Source organism: Quercus lobata, chromosome 2 (genome assembly GCF_001633185.2).
Source record: "Quercus lobata isolate SW786 chromosome 2, ValleyOak3.0 Primary Assembly, whole genome shotgun sequence".
NCBI classification, from domain to species: Eukaryota; Viridiplantae; Streptophyta; class Magnoliopsida; order Fagales; family Fagaceae; genus Quercus; species Quercus lobata.
Window position 1 is genome coordinate 103,491,714 of NC_044905.1, and position 18,011 is coordinate 103,509,724.

The 18,011-nt window shown below is 30.9% G+C and overlaps 2 protein-coding genes across 2 annotated transcripts; both read right to left on the bottom strand.

The window, feature by feature from the left end:
• Positions 1–25: 25 nt before the first annotated feature.
• LOC115974110 (UPF0481 protein At3g47200-like) lies at positions 26–3,444 on the bottom strand. Its single transcript, XM_031094325.1, has 3 exons — positions 3,366–3,444; positions 2,938–3,037; positions 26–1,403 (listed from the first exon to the last, which is right to left on the bottom strand). The coding sequence occupies exon 3, from the start codon at positions 1,376–1,378 to the stop codon at positions 26–28; it is 1,353 nt and encodes a 450-aa protein (XP_030950185.1). The 5' UTR covers positions 1,379–1,403; positions 2,938–3,037; positions 3,366–3,444.
• Positions 3,445–9,487: 6,043 nt separating this feature from the next.
• Positions 9,488–13,769, bottom strand: LOC115977655 (UPF0481 protein At3g47200-like). Its single transcript, XM_031099666.1, has 2 exons — positions 13,678–13,769; positions 9,488–10,840 (listed from the first exon to the last, which is right to left on the bottom strand). The coding sequence occupies exon 2, from the start codon at positions 10,813–10,815 to the stop codon at positions 9,496–9,498; it is 1,320 nt and encodes a 439-aa protein (XP_030955526.1). The 5' UTR covers positions 10,816–10,840; positions 13,678–13,769; the 3' UTR covers positions 9,488–9,495.
• Positions 13,770–18,011: the final 4,242 nt, after the last annotated feature.

Sequence of the window (18,011 nt, forward strand, 5' to 3'; positions counted from 1 at the left end):
ACCCAAAAAAAAAAAAAAAAATTCATCAACACACACGATTCGAACCCTTTATTGGGAACATTGTATATATAGTTTGTAAAAAGGTGAGCAGCAAAAAGATGACAGCAGCAATTGTAGAAACAATTCTCCAAGGAGTACTAAGATAATCACGTCTCAAAGTTGCCTGCCACCTATTCCAAGGTTTCTTATAGAACGCCTTCAACTCTTGGCAGAAAACATGATAATCGGAGTTCAAGTTGACATACACGATATTTGTGCAAAGTTTCTTCACCAAATCTCTAGCTTCATCGTCGTTGCCTAGCAAATTTTCCATGACCCCCTTTCGAACAAGTAACTTCACATCGTTGTCAGTGGTAATAAGGAAACCCAATAGGATAAAATAGTCGGTAATGTATGCTTTATCTGAATAGTGACATTGCTCCAAAGCCAAAAGGTTTCGATAAAGAGTCTCGCTGGAATTGTCTAATGTTATAGGTGGCATTTTCAACACTCCCTTTTTGAAGTTTATGTCAAATAAGCAATTGCTTAAACCCTTCCTAAACTTCAATCCTGCATCATGCAATTGGGTTGCAGAGTACACATGTTTAACTACCTCATCATCATGATTGTCTCTTTTTGGTAACCTTTCGAGAGGTAGCCAAAATGTTCTAAGCAAATCAAGGAAGTGTTTCATTTTCAAATGGGGACTAGAAGATATGCATTGAGTGTTGTAAAAGTGAAAGTAATCGTAGGCCATGACTGTAAGTAAGGACTTATCGTAGTCTTTATGAGAGGCAAATGCTAGGTCAAATAATTTCTCCAAAATAAAGAATGGAAGTTGATTTTCAAGTAAAATTAAGTCAAACCTTATAGCAGTTGTTAACCATGGTTCTAAGGATGCACCATTGTCCTCACTTGCCCAGTCATTGAAATGGTATCTCCAGAACAACTCAAGAATGAAAATGGCATCCACAAGAATAATGTCTACAAAAGGACCACTCTTAAGTTGGATGGTCTCAGCATAACAACGTCGAATGCTTTCTTCATACTCCTTTATAGTACTGACTAACTTCTCCAAGCTTATTTGAAGGCCTTCAACACGTCGAGTGAAATACTTGAGGTATCTCAATTTGCGTTGTTCCATGGTTTTCAATTTGACATTATAGGCATCATGGTGGAAGGGCCCGATTGAAATAACCTGAGGAGTGTAGTGCTCTTCCTTCGATTTGCGAAGATAATCTGGAACCCTGTAGATGCAACACTGATCAGATGATAAAGGAGACTCCAATTTTTCAGTCTTTTTTTGAATTCCATTTACCACGTCTATACATTGTTCTTGAATTTCAATTGTTGAACTTTCTGCCTTTTGAATTTCAGTCTCTGTTGACTTAATTTCCATCTATCAACTTCACTTTCTGATTTTCCTGATGACAAAACAATATTCACTAGCATTACAAACAAATATGGAATAGATAGTTCTAATGATGTAGGAGCTTTAGGGGCCTTAGCCATCCTTTGAATTTCATGCTACAAAGTAAGAACCTATTCTTGAATAAATATCTACAATGATAGAAATCTTTAAAAGAGTTTAACCTAAAACAAAAATTGGGGAAAATAGAGAGAGAGAGTAAAAACTAAATCTTGTATTCCAATCTATATTAATTATTCTAATGAATGTTCCCGTATATATGTGTGTGTGTCTGTGTGTATATCTATAAAATTACAAGGCTAACAATTTCATAACAGATTAGTGACTGTAACTAACTCTAATTGTCTTAGATAACAAGTGTGTGAGTGCTGACTAGATTAGTAATAGCACTAACAACACGTGGGATGATTACACTAAAGGTGAGTTTGGATATCGCTTATTTTACTGAAAACTGAAAACAATAAAAAAAATTACTCTTTACAAAAAGTTACTGTTCATAAGTCTAAATGCACTGGTTTAAAAAAAAAAAAAAAAAAAAAAAAAAAAAAAAGGCTGAAACGCGTTTTGCCTGGAGACGTGGATGCAAAACGCAGTACCCAAACCCACCCTAACAATCTTATCAATGCACCTCACTGTTAAATATGAATGTCCATATATATATATATATATATCGTGGTCTACTCAGCAAACATTTCATATGTTCACTTTTTTTTTGGGTGGGAGGGGGCGGATAGGTTACAAAAATTTCCTTGAAGTTTATTAACTTAAACACACACATATATGGAAAAAAACCTATTTATAACACCTTAAGTATTGTTCCTTAAGTTCCCCTCTTTGTCATGTAGTTACTTAACTTAAAAACTACACTTTCATCCATGAGAAAAAAGCCAAATAGCAAAATATTAAAAGAGGAACTTAAAGAACAGCACATAAATACTGTACTTAAATCTCTCTCTCTCTCTCTCTCTCTCTCTCTCTCTCTCTCTCTCTTTCTCTCTCTCTCTCTCTCTCTCTCTCTCTCTCTCTCTCTCTCTCTCTCTCTCTCTCTCTCTCTCTCTCTCTCTATATATATATATATATATAAAAGTAAACCTACATCACCATCAAACCAATATTTCAATTAAACTCTAATTTACCAGAAGTGCAAAAACAATTTTCTTTACCCATATCTTTTTGACTTTTTTTCTCTAAATCAAATAAATTACCAACATATGATAAACCATTAATGATGATGATGATGATAACAACAATAACAACTACAGAATTTGAGTTCTAAAGTTTTGGAGTCGACAATAGATTCTTAACAGATTGGATAATAATAACAATAACAATAATAACTCAATAATAATCTATCTATAAATGAAAGTATGAGTGCTATTAGCCCCTAAGATTAGGTATGGGGTTGTCAGTAGCATTTAATTTAGGTTAAGATGAGCCAACGCTCAATATCATAAAGAATATTTTAGGTTAAAGAAAAGCACGGTGAGAATATTCATGACTGGCTAAACTAGATGGCTGAAAATACTCACAAATGCCTGCAACTTGCGCCAGATCAAACCGACTCATACTTAGCCATGAAATGCCACCATTGCCCTGCCTTACGGGAATTTGAGAGTTTGTGATCCAAGCCTACTCGGTCAATCTTCTCAATTCATCATTTAAGCATAAATGTAATAACATTTTTTTTAGTCTTTGAATTCTTTTCTAGAGATATTCATGCTTCATTCTCAATCCAACTTATAATATATATGCTGTTTAAGTATAAACATTATCATTTTTTTTTTTTTTGACTTACAACAAGAGTAGTAAGAGTAGAGAGATTTGAAATTTCAAACACAACTTCCCCTTAAGAAGAGAATTAAATAATGTTATTACGGTAAACGTTATCAACTATAGATGAGCTAGGCACATGAATTTTTAAATCATTACAAACAAATAGAGAGAGAGAGAATAGTACCTTCTACAACAATAACTTTGTTATGCCGACTTGAAAGATGAAAGCACAACACAAGAGACCTTTCGCCACTTTGGTAAACAAATTAACTACAAATTTGTTGTGTCTCCAAACTATTCCATAAATGAATTATATAAGCAAGAAATTTGCTCCTTTAATTTTTTACATGTTCCTTTTTCTCTCTATATCTACCCAATTTCTTGCTTTTTCTTTTTCTTTTTCTTTTTCTTTAGTCTTCAAAGTTCAAAGATTCTAGTCATTCTTGCCTTTTTCTTTTCCTTGTCTACAAATATATATTCCAGTTGTAAGGTTGAATCATCCTTGCAGATCCTAATTAACATGCACAGGTACACTACACAAATAAGGTTTCCAACATTTAAGGAGCGCTCCTTCATTTGAGTACAACTACACGTCTATAATGGGGTTCGAATTGAAAATTTTTCCTTTATGGGTTTATAACTTTATATACTTGAGGTAAAATATATTGAAAGTTTGAGAGCCAAACAGGATTCATCCGGAGGCCATCAAATTAATTTTTTGTAATCTTATAACTAAATAATCAACTAACATGCAATGCCCCTTTATTGTTATGCTAGTTTTGCTAGGAACTTAATATTTTGAGCACAAAATTTTTAAATCTCGGGAAATTTATTATAAAAAAAAATAAAATAAAAAAACCTTACACTTGCAATAAAATGCTATGCCGTTGAAATCTAAGAAATAAGAAAAAGAAAAATAAAAGTAAAAAAAAAAAAAAAAATTTGATAAGTTCGCTTCATCGGTGTAGGTGAGATAATTAATTGAACCTCAGATATCTCATTTGGCTAGAAAAGATTAATTTTATCAATTAAGCTAACTAGAGTAATATTCTCAAAAGTCAAAGTTTAAAACTTAAGGTTATGTTTGGTAACAGTTTTTGTTTTCTATTAATTTCAAAAAAAAATTTGGAAATATAAACAAGAAGACAATTTTCTTGTATTTTTGAAATAAAAAACATGTTTGGTTAGTTGAAATTAAAAATATAGTTTTTTGAAGAAAAAAATAGAAAATACTAAAATATGTTATTACTAAGATTTGAACTCTAATACTAACTCATTAAATGAAACAGATTCATTAAATTAAATATGTGTTTTCATTGACTTTTAAAAATTAGAAACTGAAAACAGTATTTTGCATGTTTTCAGTTTCTTTCACAAATTAAGTTTTAAGAACAGTTTTTGTTTTTTGTCCATTTTGAGTTGCCAAACAAATTTTTTAGTCTCACAAATAGAAAATCATTTTTGAAAACAAAAAATAAGGAAAAAAAACAGTTACCAAACATATCCTAAGATTTTGTGTCAAAATACAATCATACATTTTATGCCTATATAGCTAGATGAATTAGCGGTCTATAAGTATATATATAGTTATTAATTTATTATCAATTTGAGCTTTATCAGTTTCTCAAAAAAAAAAAAAAAAAAAATTTGAGCTTTATCAAAAGCTGTGAAGTTTACGTTACATTTGCATGTTTGCAAAACAGAGGTGTATAAGTTATAAATAACCGCAAGTGCAAGAGAAAGAGAGAAGAAAGTATCGAACCTAGCTAGTCCAAAAAGATCAAGCTTGTTTTCACTGCTACATTAATTACATAAATGAAAAATTGCCACACAGACCTTTGAGCACCTTTAGTGTGAATGAAATGAAACTCTGCTGTACGATTCGGCCCCAAACAAATTAATAGATGGATTGTTTACAAAGAAAAGAGCCTCCTTCTTTATCTGGTCTTCAAAGTTGAAAGACTTGTGCGAGAGGTTGGAGATCGTGGCATCCACCGTAAGCCCCACCAAGAATTGCTTGTTCATATTATTCCAAACAAACTTTTCAATGAAGAGTACTGGTGTGTTTCATGCCTGCAATGCAAATCACGTAAAAGTAAAATAAAACAGCAAAATATATATATATATATATATATATATATATATATAACAACGTAAAGTGTAAAAAGGTTAGGAGTACTCATCCTAAAAAGGACCTCCTCTCATCTGGAAAACAAATAAAGAATGGCTATCTTTCAAGATAAAGCTAAAGAGTTTCAAGCAGAACGAAAAGCAATAAGCTAGACATAGTTCTAGCTTAACGAAGCCTCGACAAATCAAGGAAAAATAAATCTAGAACCCATTAGAAATTTGAGACATTCTCAGAAAACCAGTCTAAAAAAATACATATTTTTAAGAGTCTTTTAGGATTTTTACCGTTTTCTTTGAAAATAAAAAGTTACAAAAATATACTTAAATTTCTTACAACATCATAAAAGACCAAATTACCCAAACAAAATAACTAAATTTAAGTTTGAAAATAATCAATAACGGACAAAAAAATTTAATTACATGCTCCACCCTCTTAACATCTAAATATCCAGCTTCTCAAGAAAATTATGCAAGGATATTTATTCTACATCAAACACTTATCCCTAAACACCGATAAGATCTTCAATCGGTGCAAACATTAAAAAAAAGAAAAAAAAGAGAGGAAGTAATACAAGATAAATTGAATAATAAAAATTATAAATAATATTTATTTAGAAGAAATTACACAACACTTTTTGGACACCTTCTCCTTTTACCTTTCCCATGCCCATGTATCTAACACAATATTTCATTAATCTTTATATTTAAAAATAATAAAGAAGTCTCTTATTTTTCAATGTAGGATTACTACACATTTGACTAACTATTTATTTTTCATATTAACTCCCATCTAGCTCTTTACATTTAAGTTGTCAATTTTAGCAAGGCCTTATAGCTGAATATAGTTTTGTCATTCAAATACTCTTCTTTTTAAGAGGGCTTTGGATTAGATGTGTATTTTTCATAGTGATTGTCCCATTTTATTAGATAAAGAAAATATTAGATTAAAAATAAAAAAATAAAAAGATTGTACATGTATAACGGAAAAATCGAATAACATATGACTGTACCACAAGCAGCATATATTGATTCCACGTCTTAATAAAACTTGCCGAGAGAGACAAAAAGAGAGCGTTAATTGAATTTGTCACATAAATTCAGCAAAGCAGCAAAACAAATTTATTGACTACAATGATCTGGCAAAAACATACTACCAAAAATATATATATATATATATATATCTCAAAAACGGATTCGGATCATCTAGATTTTTTAGGGTACTCTACTAATAGATTTCCTTAAATCCTAACTACTTTTTAATGATTAATGATTTAATGGTCTAGATTCTGTCATGTCAGCATTCCACTAACAATATTCTTAAGATAATAAAATAATATTGCAAACAAAACAATTAAGATCATTGTTAGTAAAATGCTGACATGGCAGAATCTAGATCATTAAATCATTAAAGAAATTTAAGGAAATCTATTTGATAGAGTACGCTAAGAAATCTAGAGGATGTGAATCTATCAAAAACATTTACAATAATCATTGTATTATTATAATAATACAATGATCTGGAAAATTAAATAGAAAAAATTCATTAAAAAAATATTTTAGCATTATTTTTATTAAATTTTCATTTTAATCCTTAACAATTAAATTAACTTAAATAAATCCTTCGATTTTTTTTTTACTTCCTTTTGAAATCGGTGTGACATACATGATACGACCTCTGTTAAAAGCCATTGTGTATACATTAATTGTACCGAATAATATATTAACTTATGTGACATACATAGCAATGTCAAAACCAAGAGATAAGCATTGCCTAGTCTCCTTTATTTGGAAAACCAAGGTTTTTTAATCCCCATCCATCGTTATGAGATGAACCTACAATGCTGAAAAGTGGGTGTCTCTGTGTGGGTGGGTTGACAGTTGACGCAGGTGGCCTGGGTAAGAATTAGTGGTCATTTTTGTTCTTTGAGTGTTGCGTTTGTGATTTTAAAGGCCTTATTTTTGATATTTTTAAGTGAAATATTGGGCTTAAATAGTGCGTTTTAAGTGTTTAACAATCCTACTTAACAAACTTTAATAAAAGGATTTTATTGACTTCTCCTGACAAAAATAAGGGACTATATTGTCTAAAGTGAAACCTTAGGAATTAATTTAGCAACTGAAGAACAAATGAGTAGAATTAATTGAATTTTAGCCTAAATTTAAAGTAAAAAGGGCTATTAAAAAAACGTAGGGGAAGTCCAATAAAGATTATTATTTTATCTTTGTGAAACTTCAAAACCCACATTTTCAAATGTGACAGTACTTCAAACTCCACACTTTCATTATTGTACTTTCATTATTGTGCTGAACACTTGAGAAGATATATAGGTGGGGCTTTGTTTGACACAATAATAATGAAAATATCAAATATGGGACTTAAAAATATGAAATTTAATCTGACACAAGGATTAAACTATAAGTTTTTTTTTTTTTTTTTGGTAAAATGCAAACTATACCCTTGAAATTTAGGGTATTCGGATTTTATATTTTAAAGTTTTAAAATTTAAATTTTACAACCTAACATTATAATTTGTTTTGATTATTACCTCTTAGTTGGTTTTTTTTGCTGATGTGTCTGTTAAATAACAAATCAACATGCCACATGTGGCAGTTGCTCCAATGAAGGCATGCCACGTGGGTTTAACAATTACACATAATTAAGTAACTTTTAAAAAATTAAAATAAATACTATAGAATATACAAAATTACAAATTAAAATAATTTCAATAATTCTGGGCATTCCAAAATTTTCCAAGAAAATCAAAATTTGCTTTGGAAACAAAGATTCAAAAAACTCAGATGAAAAATTAATACCATTGTATGCTGTGTAAGATTGTTCAGGGGTGTATCGTTCCAGTTAGCAGTGCTATGAATTGAAAACCAATTAGAATTAGAGAACCAAACCCGTGTTACTGAAGTAAGTTTGAAACTGCAGCTAGCCTTGATGTAAATGTTGTGTTCTTGTTCTAATGAAAGCTCCATGGCACAAATTCGTTCCCACATCAGTTGAAATAACCAAACTCATGCTGAAGTGAAATCCAAACACCCAAATCCCAACTGTCACAACTTGCTCCTATTTGCGAATTTAATAACCTCTACATCATGGAGGGGCTGAGTCTGATGAAAGAGAGAATGAAGGTCTAACCGATCGAGTTATGTAGAGGGAGAACGAGTGAGTTAGGCACATTCAGAGCCTCAGTCGGTGATGGCTGGTGTTTGGTCATCTATTAATTTGGTGTTTGGCGCATTTTTAACTTTGAAAAAGTATGATTCGAGGTTTTTTTTTTTTTTTTTTTTTTTTTTTTTTTGGTTGAGAGACAGTTTTCATTTTCTGGGGACAATACTCAATTTGTTCATTTCATAAAATGTAGAAAAGATAAGTAATTTAATTTAGTTAATTTAATTTTTTTTAGGATTAATTTTAATTCTTTGAAAATTTAATAATTAATGATATGGAATAATTAATAACATGTGTCATCATTTAATAAGTGGCAAACCGATGTTTCACTTAATCATATCAACAAAAACTTGACAATGGGGTTAATAATCAAAAAGACATATTAATATCATTAATGTGTAAAATTCAAATTCTAAAACGTTAAGATATTCCAAATACCTCCAAACTTTAAGGGTATATTTTACATTTGGGATCATAAGTGGGGGGTTTTTTTTTTTACACAATAATGAAAATATCAAATATGAGATTTAAAATAAGACATTTAAGAGTATGAAACTTAATCTAACAGAAGAGTGAAGCCTAAAGCCCAAGTCTTTTATACGTATAAGGGTTTAAGTTTTTTAGTTTTTCTTTTTATTTTTCTAATAGGTGGTGTGGTTAATTAGGGTTAATTAGGTTAAGTTTACTTAAGTAATCATGTACAATGTACATGTCATTTTTTTCAAATTTCAGTTTATTAGAGCAGTTTGCAACCTTAAACTACAACTAATTTTATAGTTAAACTATGTCTAAGAAAAAAAAAGTATAATAAAACAAGTCTAGTATTTTATAATCGCAAGTTCAGTTTTTAATCATCGTAATAACAAATTAATTAACAATACAATGAAACAATTTCTCCAAAAAAAAAAAAAAAACACAAAAACAGAACAATATATTAATACAACGAAATAACAAGCAATAATCCAAATAATATTTATCAATGCTCATAGGATTTGAACCTATTGTTTTACCCTTTTATTGTATATATAGTTTGTAGTAAAGTAAGCACCAAGAAGATGAAAGCAACAACTGTAGAAGCAATACTCCAAGGACTACTAAAATAATCACGTCTCAAAGTTGCCTGCCACCTATTCCAAGGTTTCTCATAGAACGTCACCAACTCTTTGCAGACTCGATAAAAATCGGAGTTCATGTTGACATATATCACATTCTCGACAAGACTGTTCGCCAAATTTCTAGCTTCATCGCTGTTGCCTAGCAAATTAAGCATGACCCCCTTTCGAACAAGTAAATTCACATCTTTGTTAGTGTTAATAAGGAAACCAAATAGGATAAAATAATCGGTAATGTATGCTTTATCTGGATAATGACATTGCTCCAAAGCCAAAAGGTTTCGGATAATAATTTCACTTGAATTGTCTAATGTTAAAGGTGGCATTCTCAAGGCTCCCTTTGTGAATTTTATATCTAATAAGCAACTGCTTGAATCTTTCTTAAACGACAATCCCGCCTCATGCAATTGGGTTGCAGAATGCAAATGTTTAATTACGTCATTGCCTCTTTTTGGTATCCTTTCGGATGGAGGTAGCCAAAAGGTTCTAAGCAAATCGAGAAAGTGTTTCATTTTCAAATGGGGACTATAACTTTTGCGTTGAGTGTTGTAATAATCAAAGTAGTAAAATGTCATGACTTGAATTAAGGACCTGGAGTAGCTTGGGTGAGAGGCAAAGGCATGGTCAAATAGTTTCTCCAAAATAAAGAATGGAATTTGATTTTCAAGTAAAATCAAGTCAAACCTTATAGCACTCGTCAACCATGTTTCTATACCTGCACCATTGTCTTCACTCGTCCAATCATTGAAGTAGTCTCTCCAGAACAACTCAAGAATGAAGATGGCATCCATTGTAATAATCTTTACAAAATGATCACTGTCAAGGTGGATGGTCTCAGCATAACAACATCGAATGCTTTCTTCGTTCTCCTTTATAATCCTCACTAAATCCTCCAAGCTTATATCAAAATTCTCAACACGTTCAATGAAATACTTGAGGTATCTCAATTTGCGTTGTTCCATGGTATGCAATTTGTCATTGGCATCATGGTGAAAGGGCCCTATTGAAATAACCTGAGGAGTGTAGTGTTCTTCCTTCAATTTGCGAAGATAATCAGGAACCCTATAGATGCAACTCTCAAGTGATAAGGGGGGCTCCAAACGTTTTAACATTTCTTGAATTTCAGTTACCACGTGTGTACATTGATGTTGAATTTCAATTGATGAACTTGCTCCCCTTCGAATTTCTGTCTTTACTGACTTCATTTCTTCCATCTGTAAACTTCACTCTCTGATTTTCCTGATGACAAAACAACATTCACTAGGATTAAAAATATTAAATAGATAGTTCCCATTATTTACCAGCTTTAGGGAGCTTCGTTGCCCTTTGAATTTCATGCTAGGAGGTAAGAACCTCTTCCTGAATAAAAATTTAAAATAAAAGTAATCTTAACAATGCTCCTCAGCGTTAAACATGATTACCACATATTGTGGTCTACTCAGTAAGCATTTCTTATTGTATAATGTATCATGTACAGTTTGTGTGTGTTTGTGTTTTTTTATAGATAAAACTACAAAAATCTCCTTGAAGTTTATTGGAGCTTACATTTCAAATCTTTTAGTTTCAAAATCCACCAGTTTCCTCCTTTAATATATTTAATATATTGATCTTGCATTTGCATCAGGTCATACAAAAACTCCTACCTATTTTAGCATTAAAAAAACAATTTTTTTTTCTATTTTACATATTCACTTTTCAAAACACAACACAACAGATTATCTATTTTATACTACATTTTATTAAAATATCAATTTCTTGATTTTTTTAATTGTTTTTCTTTCTTCACACATAATAACCATTATCCACTCTCTTCCTCTATTATTGAGATACATAAAAAATAAATAAATAAATAAACAACTAAATACAAAATGAATAGTGTTAGTGTAAATTTATTTTCGCAAACTTATAAATTTACACAATTATACACGAACTGATATGGGACATTTTTAGAAAAAACTATGTAAATTCTACACATTTTTCTGTTATACACAGACTAATATAAATGCTCACTAACCTCCTTTAGCTAAACATTCATATCAGCTCATGCAAAACATTTCATCTATCTTAGCATAAGAATCTATTTTTTCTATTTTACATACACACTTTTCATAACATCTCATATTTAATTATCTATTTTACACTACGTTATATTAAAATATCAATTTTTCTTGATATTTTTAATTATTTCTCTTTCTTCATATACAATAACCATCATCCACCCTCTTTTTTCACCTTTGGGATACGTAATGAAAGAATAAAAAACTATATGCAAAATGAATAGTTCAGTATAAATTTACACAATTATTATGGCAACTTTGTAAATTTACACATTTTTAACTTGATTTTTGGGTGATTTTAAATGCCTAAAATTTTATTTTGCATTGATTAATGCAAATGCTCTATTTGTTAAAAAATAGGTAACCTACATCTCTCCATCTAACCAATAATTCAAAATGAACTCTAATTTACCCTAGGTACAGAAATAGGCTTTTGTCTTCCCCTAACTTTTTTTTCCTAACTCAAGTAACTCAAGTAAATTACCAATTTATGAAAAACCATTGATGATGTTGATAATAACATCAACAAAAACTCATAATAATCTTTCTATGCATGAAAGTATGAATTAGCCCCTTAAACTAGTTATGGAGTTGCTAGCGCGCGGCATTTAGTTTAAAAAGAACCAAAACTAAATATCATTGTCATCTTACTATCTTAGCGAAGACTTAGGAGTTAGGACCATTGGAGGGCAACAAAGAGTTGTTAAGATCAATTTCCAAGATAATTCCCAAAAGATAGCATTAACTATCTCAAAAAAAAAATAAAAATAAAAATCCATGTGATACAATATAATTGGCTGTAAGGAAAAATAAAAAAGGGTTCAAATAACCAATGTTAGCTGTTTTGTTGTTTAATGAAATTAACTACACGCCACTTTTTTGGCTAAAAAACTACATGCTAGGTGAGTTCTAGTTTATCTTATATATTTAACTTGGTTATGCATCAAACACTAGCCTAATAAAACCAACTCAACCTGACCTGGGTTATGCATCAAACATTAGCCTAATAAAACCAACCCAACCTGACCTCTCGAGTTGGTATTCATGAATTAGGTTAGATTGAAATTTTATTTTGATTCTTGGGTTGAGTTGGATTTAGGTTGATAATTTTTTAAGCCCATCTAACCATCCCTACCCATCACATATATGAGTTTATTTTATTATCTTGTTTTGATTTATTTTGGTTGTTTAAGAATTATTTTTTATGAATTTAATTACATTATTTAATGTAATTCTTTATTTTTGATGAATTTGAACATTTGCAATATAAATTAGGTATATGATGTGAATTATAATTATTTATTATTAAAAAAATAAATAATTAATGAAAATCTAATTTTTTTTATAAGGCATGAAACATATAATCACAATCCACCAATTCAACCCACTCAATCCAACCCATGTCGGTTAGTTAAGTTGATCTCTACACATGTGATGGGTTGGGTCGGGAAGTTCTTAACCTAACAAGTTCGAGTTGGGTCCAAAAAATCCTCCAACCCCACTCACTAATTGACCCATGTAACATTCTTATACTTAACCAAAACTTATTATCTATAATAATATATACAAAACTAAAGACATTAAATTTTGGTTGATCTTTTAATTTTATACCATATAAATTTTAGAGAACTCACTATTTTACATTTCATTATTTTAATATATATATATATATATATATATATATAATTGAAAGAGAAAGTGAAAAATAGGAATAGTGTGATTATTTTGATATGGATGAAACTGTTATTTTCTGAAAATAAAAGAATTAAAATATTGCATAGCATAGACATTATCCTTTTTGGCTTACATCAAGTGAGCGTTGAAATTAGAGAGATTTGGACTCAAGTTCTCCTTATCAATAGAACTAGAAAAAGTTAGTGATGCTCAAGATTCTTTGTTATGAAATGTTATCACAACTTAATTAATTTAAACTCTAACAAAAAATGGCGAAACACATATTAAATCATTACAGATAATAAAGAATGGAATAACCCTTCAGACAGAGAGAGAGTATAGTACCTTCTAAAACAATATAACTTTGTCATGCCACTGAAAATGAAACGAAGGCACCAAACACCTTTAATTTGGCCACTTTGATAGAAGAAATCTAAATTTGATGTCTCCACAATCCAAACTATCCCATAAATGAATTATATATATAAGCAACAAATTTGCTCCTTTTTTTACATGTAGGTCCCATTCTCTCTCTTTATCTCTCCTATTTCTTGCTTTTTCTTTTTCTTTTGTCTTCAAAGGATATTAGTATTTAATTCTTGCCTTTTTCCTTTCTTTGTCTACAACGATTCTAATCGTGAGTTTCAATGATCCTTGCAGACTCTAACACAAATACCCTACACAAATTAGGTAGATTGCCAACTCTTTGAGGATCTCCTTCATTTTTGCGTAGAAATACACGTCTATAATAAGGGGATCAAATTGAATAAGTTCTTTTATATAGGTTTATACAAAATATGAAAGTTTGAGAGGCCAAATAGGATTCATCCAGATGCAACCATATATATATATATATATATATATAGAGAGAGAGAGAGAGAGAGAGGGATTTTGTATGAAAATGAAATCGTAATTCCCATTTGCATTGAGGAGGAGGAAGAAGGAGTAAAAGGAAGTAAAGTATGCTAAAAATAGACTAATTTTTTTAGGTTATTTTTACTCTACTTTAGTCTACTCTACTTTTTTTTTCCAATGGCGGCTTTACCTTAAGGCCAGGGGGTTCAAACGAACCCCTGACCTGGCCATAATATTATATATATATAATTTTTAATAAATTTTTTTAGCCCCTCTAAAATAAAATTTTGAACCCTTGGCCCTAAATTTTGTTTAAACCTAGCTAGTATAAGTTTGAATATAATCATCTTAATGCTACTTGCATAATATTTTCACAATAATTTAACAATAAAGGTTAAATGGCAAGTTGTAACTGATTTTAATTAGGACCCACAACTAGCATCACTTTTTTCATACCTTTAACAACTTGTCACCTAAGTTTTATTGTGAAAGTGTTGTGGCAATAGTTCTACTATTAAAATATTTAATTTTATAAGAAAGAAAAAAAAAATTGTTTCAATTTTTTGTTCATTCATTAAAAAAAAAAAAAAAAATTCCAAGACTTTGGCTTACTTTTCCATTAACAGCAAAATATTGTTATTTTTCTCTGCACTTTTATTCTTCATCAACAAAAAAAAATACATCACTGTTACAAATAACAGATCTGTATCTATATCTGTGATTCTTTTCTCATTCTCTCTATCTTTCTTTTTCCCTTCTACGGTTTTTTAGTTTTTCTCTCTATTTGATCAAGTAGTTTGATAAATGCCCTATAGATTTCCAAATCCAAAAAGGTTTTTAGTGTTTGCTACAATTTCAAAAGATTGACCACGTGTACGGTTAAGAAGTCATACACTTCAAAAGTTAAAACTTATATCAGTTTTTTTTTTTTTTCTTCTTTGTTTCACATTTACCGTTTGTCTAATCCCAAGAGATTGATCACATGTATTAATAGTTATTTAATTATATTTGTTTATGCATTCAATGGTTGTTTTCTTACCGATATTTATACTAAATTACATTTAGAATACTATTTTAGATTATTGTGTAATGTATATAATATGAAAGTTGCACATATAAAAATATATATATATATATATTATTTTATTTTTTTACTTGCCCCCATGATAAATTTCTAGTTCCACCACTACTAGCCCCCTAGAAAAAAATCCTGCCCTCAATCCAAACATACATGAATCACGGAGGAGTACAAGTTTTATATCAAAACCCGTAAAGTTTAAATTAACTCTGAAAATGTTTTTGCAAGAGAGAGGTGTATAAATTATTAGCAACCAAGAAAAAGAGATCTAGAAGGCATTGCACCAAGTCCAAGAGGATGAAGCTTCTTGTTTTTCACGGGTACATAAATGAAAACTGCCCGACAGACCTTAAAGCTTTAGCTTCCTTCAGTAAATGAAATGAAAATATGCTTTAGAGTACGACCCAACCATAGATGAATTGGTTATAAAGAAAAGAACCTCTTTCTTTATCTCTTCAAAGTTCAAAGACTTGTGTGAGTTGGAGCATCCAGTACTGCAAGCCCCACCAAGATAGTAAGAGCCAAAAGTAAAATAAAATAGAAAAATTTTGGAGTGGTTTACACCCTTTGAATATCCCTTGGGGTACCACTACACTCACCCTGGAAAGTTTTATTCACACATACTAAAGAATATCTTATCAGTTATCTCTCAATATGGAGTTGAAGAGCCTGTAATAGTTGCTATTCAGAAGAATCAGACCTCATTTCCTTCAATCATCAAAAAGTTGCTACTCACTCAAACCCCGTTCAACTCTCTCTGTGGAAGTTTCTCACAGATAGCAACATCGATCTTGTCATTGGATCTGTTTCTCTACGAGATCAAGCCCAGACACGCCTACTATCTCAGATACGCAACCACAGGTTTATATGTCGTATGCTACCAGCTACCACACTGTTTGTGGATTTCAGAATCACCATGGCGACCTCTTCATCGCATTGTTCGTGGGTTTAAGATCATCACCGCGCAGCAAAAGCAAACCTTCAAGGACAACGAGATGGACCCTCCAAGCTTCGTTCTACAGATGCGGCTACAGAAATACAAATACATATGTTGCTTCACTTGCAATATCTGCAACGAGCACAATCCAAGTGCACATGAAGATGGAGTTAATTTAGGACACACGGCCCATCAAACAAAACACTTGGATTGGGCGGGCCGCCCACGTCTAAATAAGCACACCACTTCACCAAGGACTTGGGCTTTAGGCTTAACAAAGTCATTCTCCAAGTGGGGGCCATCATTCCAAAGTTTTATTTTGTTTTAATTTTTTTTTTTTTTAAAAAAATTGCTCTATACCGTTTTACAAGGTGCCAAAATATATACATAGTTTCTCCAAAAAATAAAAAAAAAAGTGCTAAAAATGTAGCTTGCCTTGTCAGTGGTGTAATTCTATGCAAGAAATTGACACAAAATCCTATCTACCTCAACAATTTTGCTATGCCAACTAGATATATTGCCATGTTTGTGACACAAGATCATGTCATGTCAATCGAGAAACATAGTTGTCACACTAAGCTATACATTTAAGACCTTTCAAATTCAAGCTTTCACCTTTAGTTTGAGGGGGTGTTAGATATATTATGGCCCAAGTAACCCAAATCAATTGTAGGCCAATATATTTGTAAAACAAGCATATTAACCTTAAGTTAGTCTATGGTTAGCTTATAGTTAGACATATATTCTCTAGTATATAAAACCTATATTGGGTTCATTGTAACATAAGTGCTTAATATAACATAATATGTAGCCGTTAAGGGCTTTCTCATTGTAGACAAAAGCCATTAGGCTGAACCACATAAAACTTTGTGTGCGTGCTCCCTCTATCATGCTTCCGCTTATCATTCAATTATCTCACACAATCACACAACAACTTTCACAATAATGCTTTTCAAAAAGATAAGAGGAATGAAAGAGATGGTGAAGGAGAGAGAAATGATCCTCTACTTATACTATGACACTCATTCTCACACACACACAAACACTCTTTTGAGCTGTTGTATCTACTTCAAAGTTCAAACTAGAGCAATAAACATAAAATGCGCATTTGATAGAACTACTTGTTGGGAGTTGGAAGTTGGTTCCTTCTTGCTTCACCCTTTGGGATTTATAATGGATTAAGAAAGCACTTATTATCCATCTCTCTAAAAGGGTTTAGGGTTTTGCATGGTGGATTTTTTAGGATTAAAAATGGCAATCTTGAGTTTTGTTCTTGGTTGGGTAATAGGATTGATAAGTTTGAATATAATCGATGATAGAAAAATTATTTAATTATGCACCCATTCGGCTTGATATCTAAATATCTAAAAGTTCATTTGGGAACAACTTATATAACTTTTTGTTCAAATTTTTTGGTCGAAAATACTGTAGATAAAAGATAAGAATTAAATAAAATAAGTAAGTGACTCACGTCACATGAGACCCAAGGTTTTCAGACCCGAACCAGACTAGGAGGTCAAATCGTGAAAACCGGGAACCGGGATGAAAACCAGTTTTTTAAGCCTAAAGAACCGTATTTTTTGTTAATTCTGTGAACCCCTAAAACTAGGGTTGGACCCCATGAACCGGTGAGAACCGTGCAGTCCAACCCCTTAGCAATTTTTTTTAAAAAAAAAAATTAACACAATTTTATTCTACTTAATTAAATTATCTATCTCTTACAAGGAATAAAAAAAATTATAATTAAAATTTTTCAAAGATATTCAACTTTACTTCAAAAATTAATCATAAATTTTCATATTTTCATGG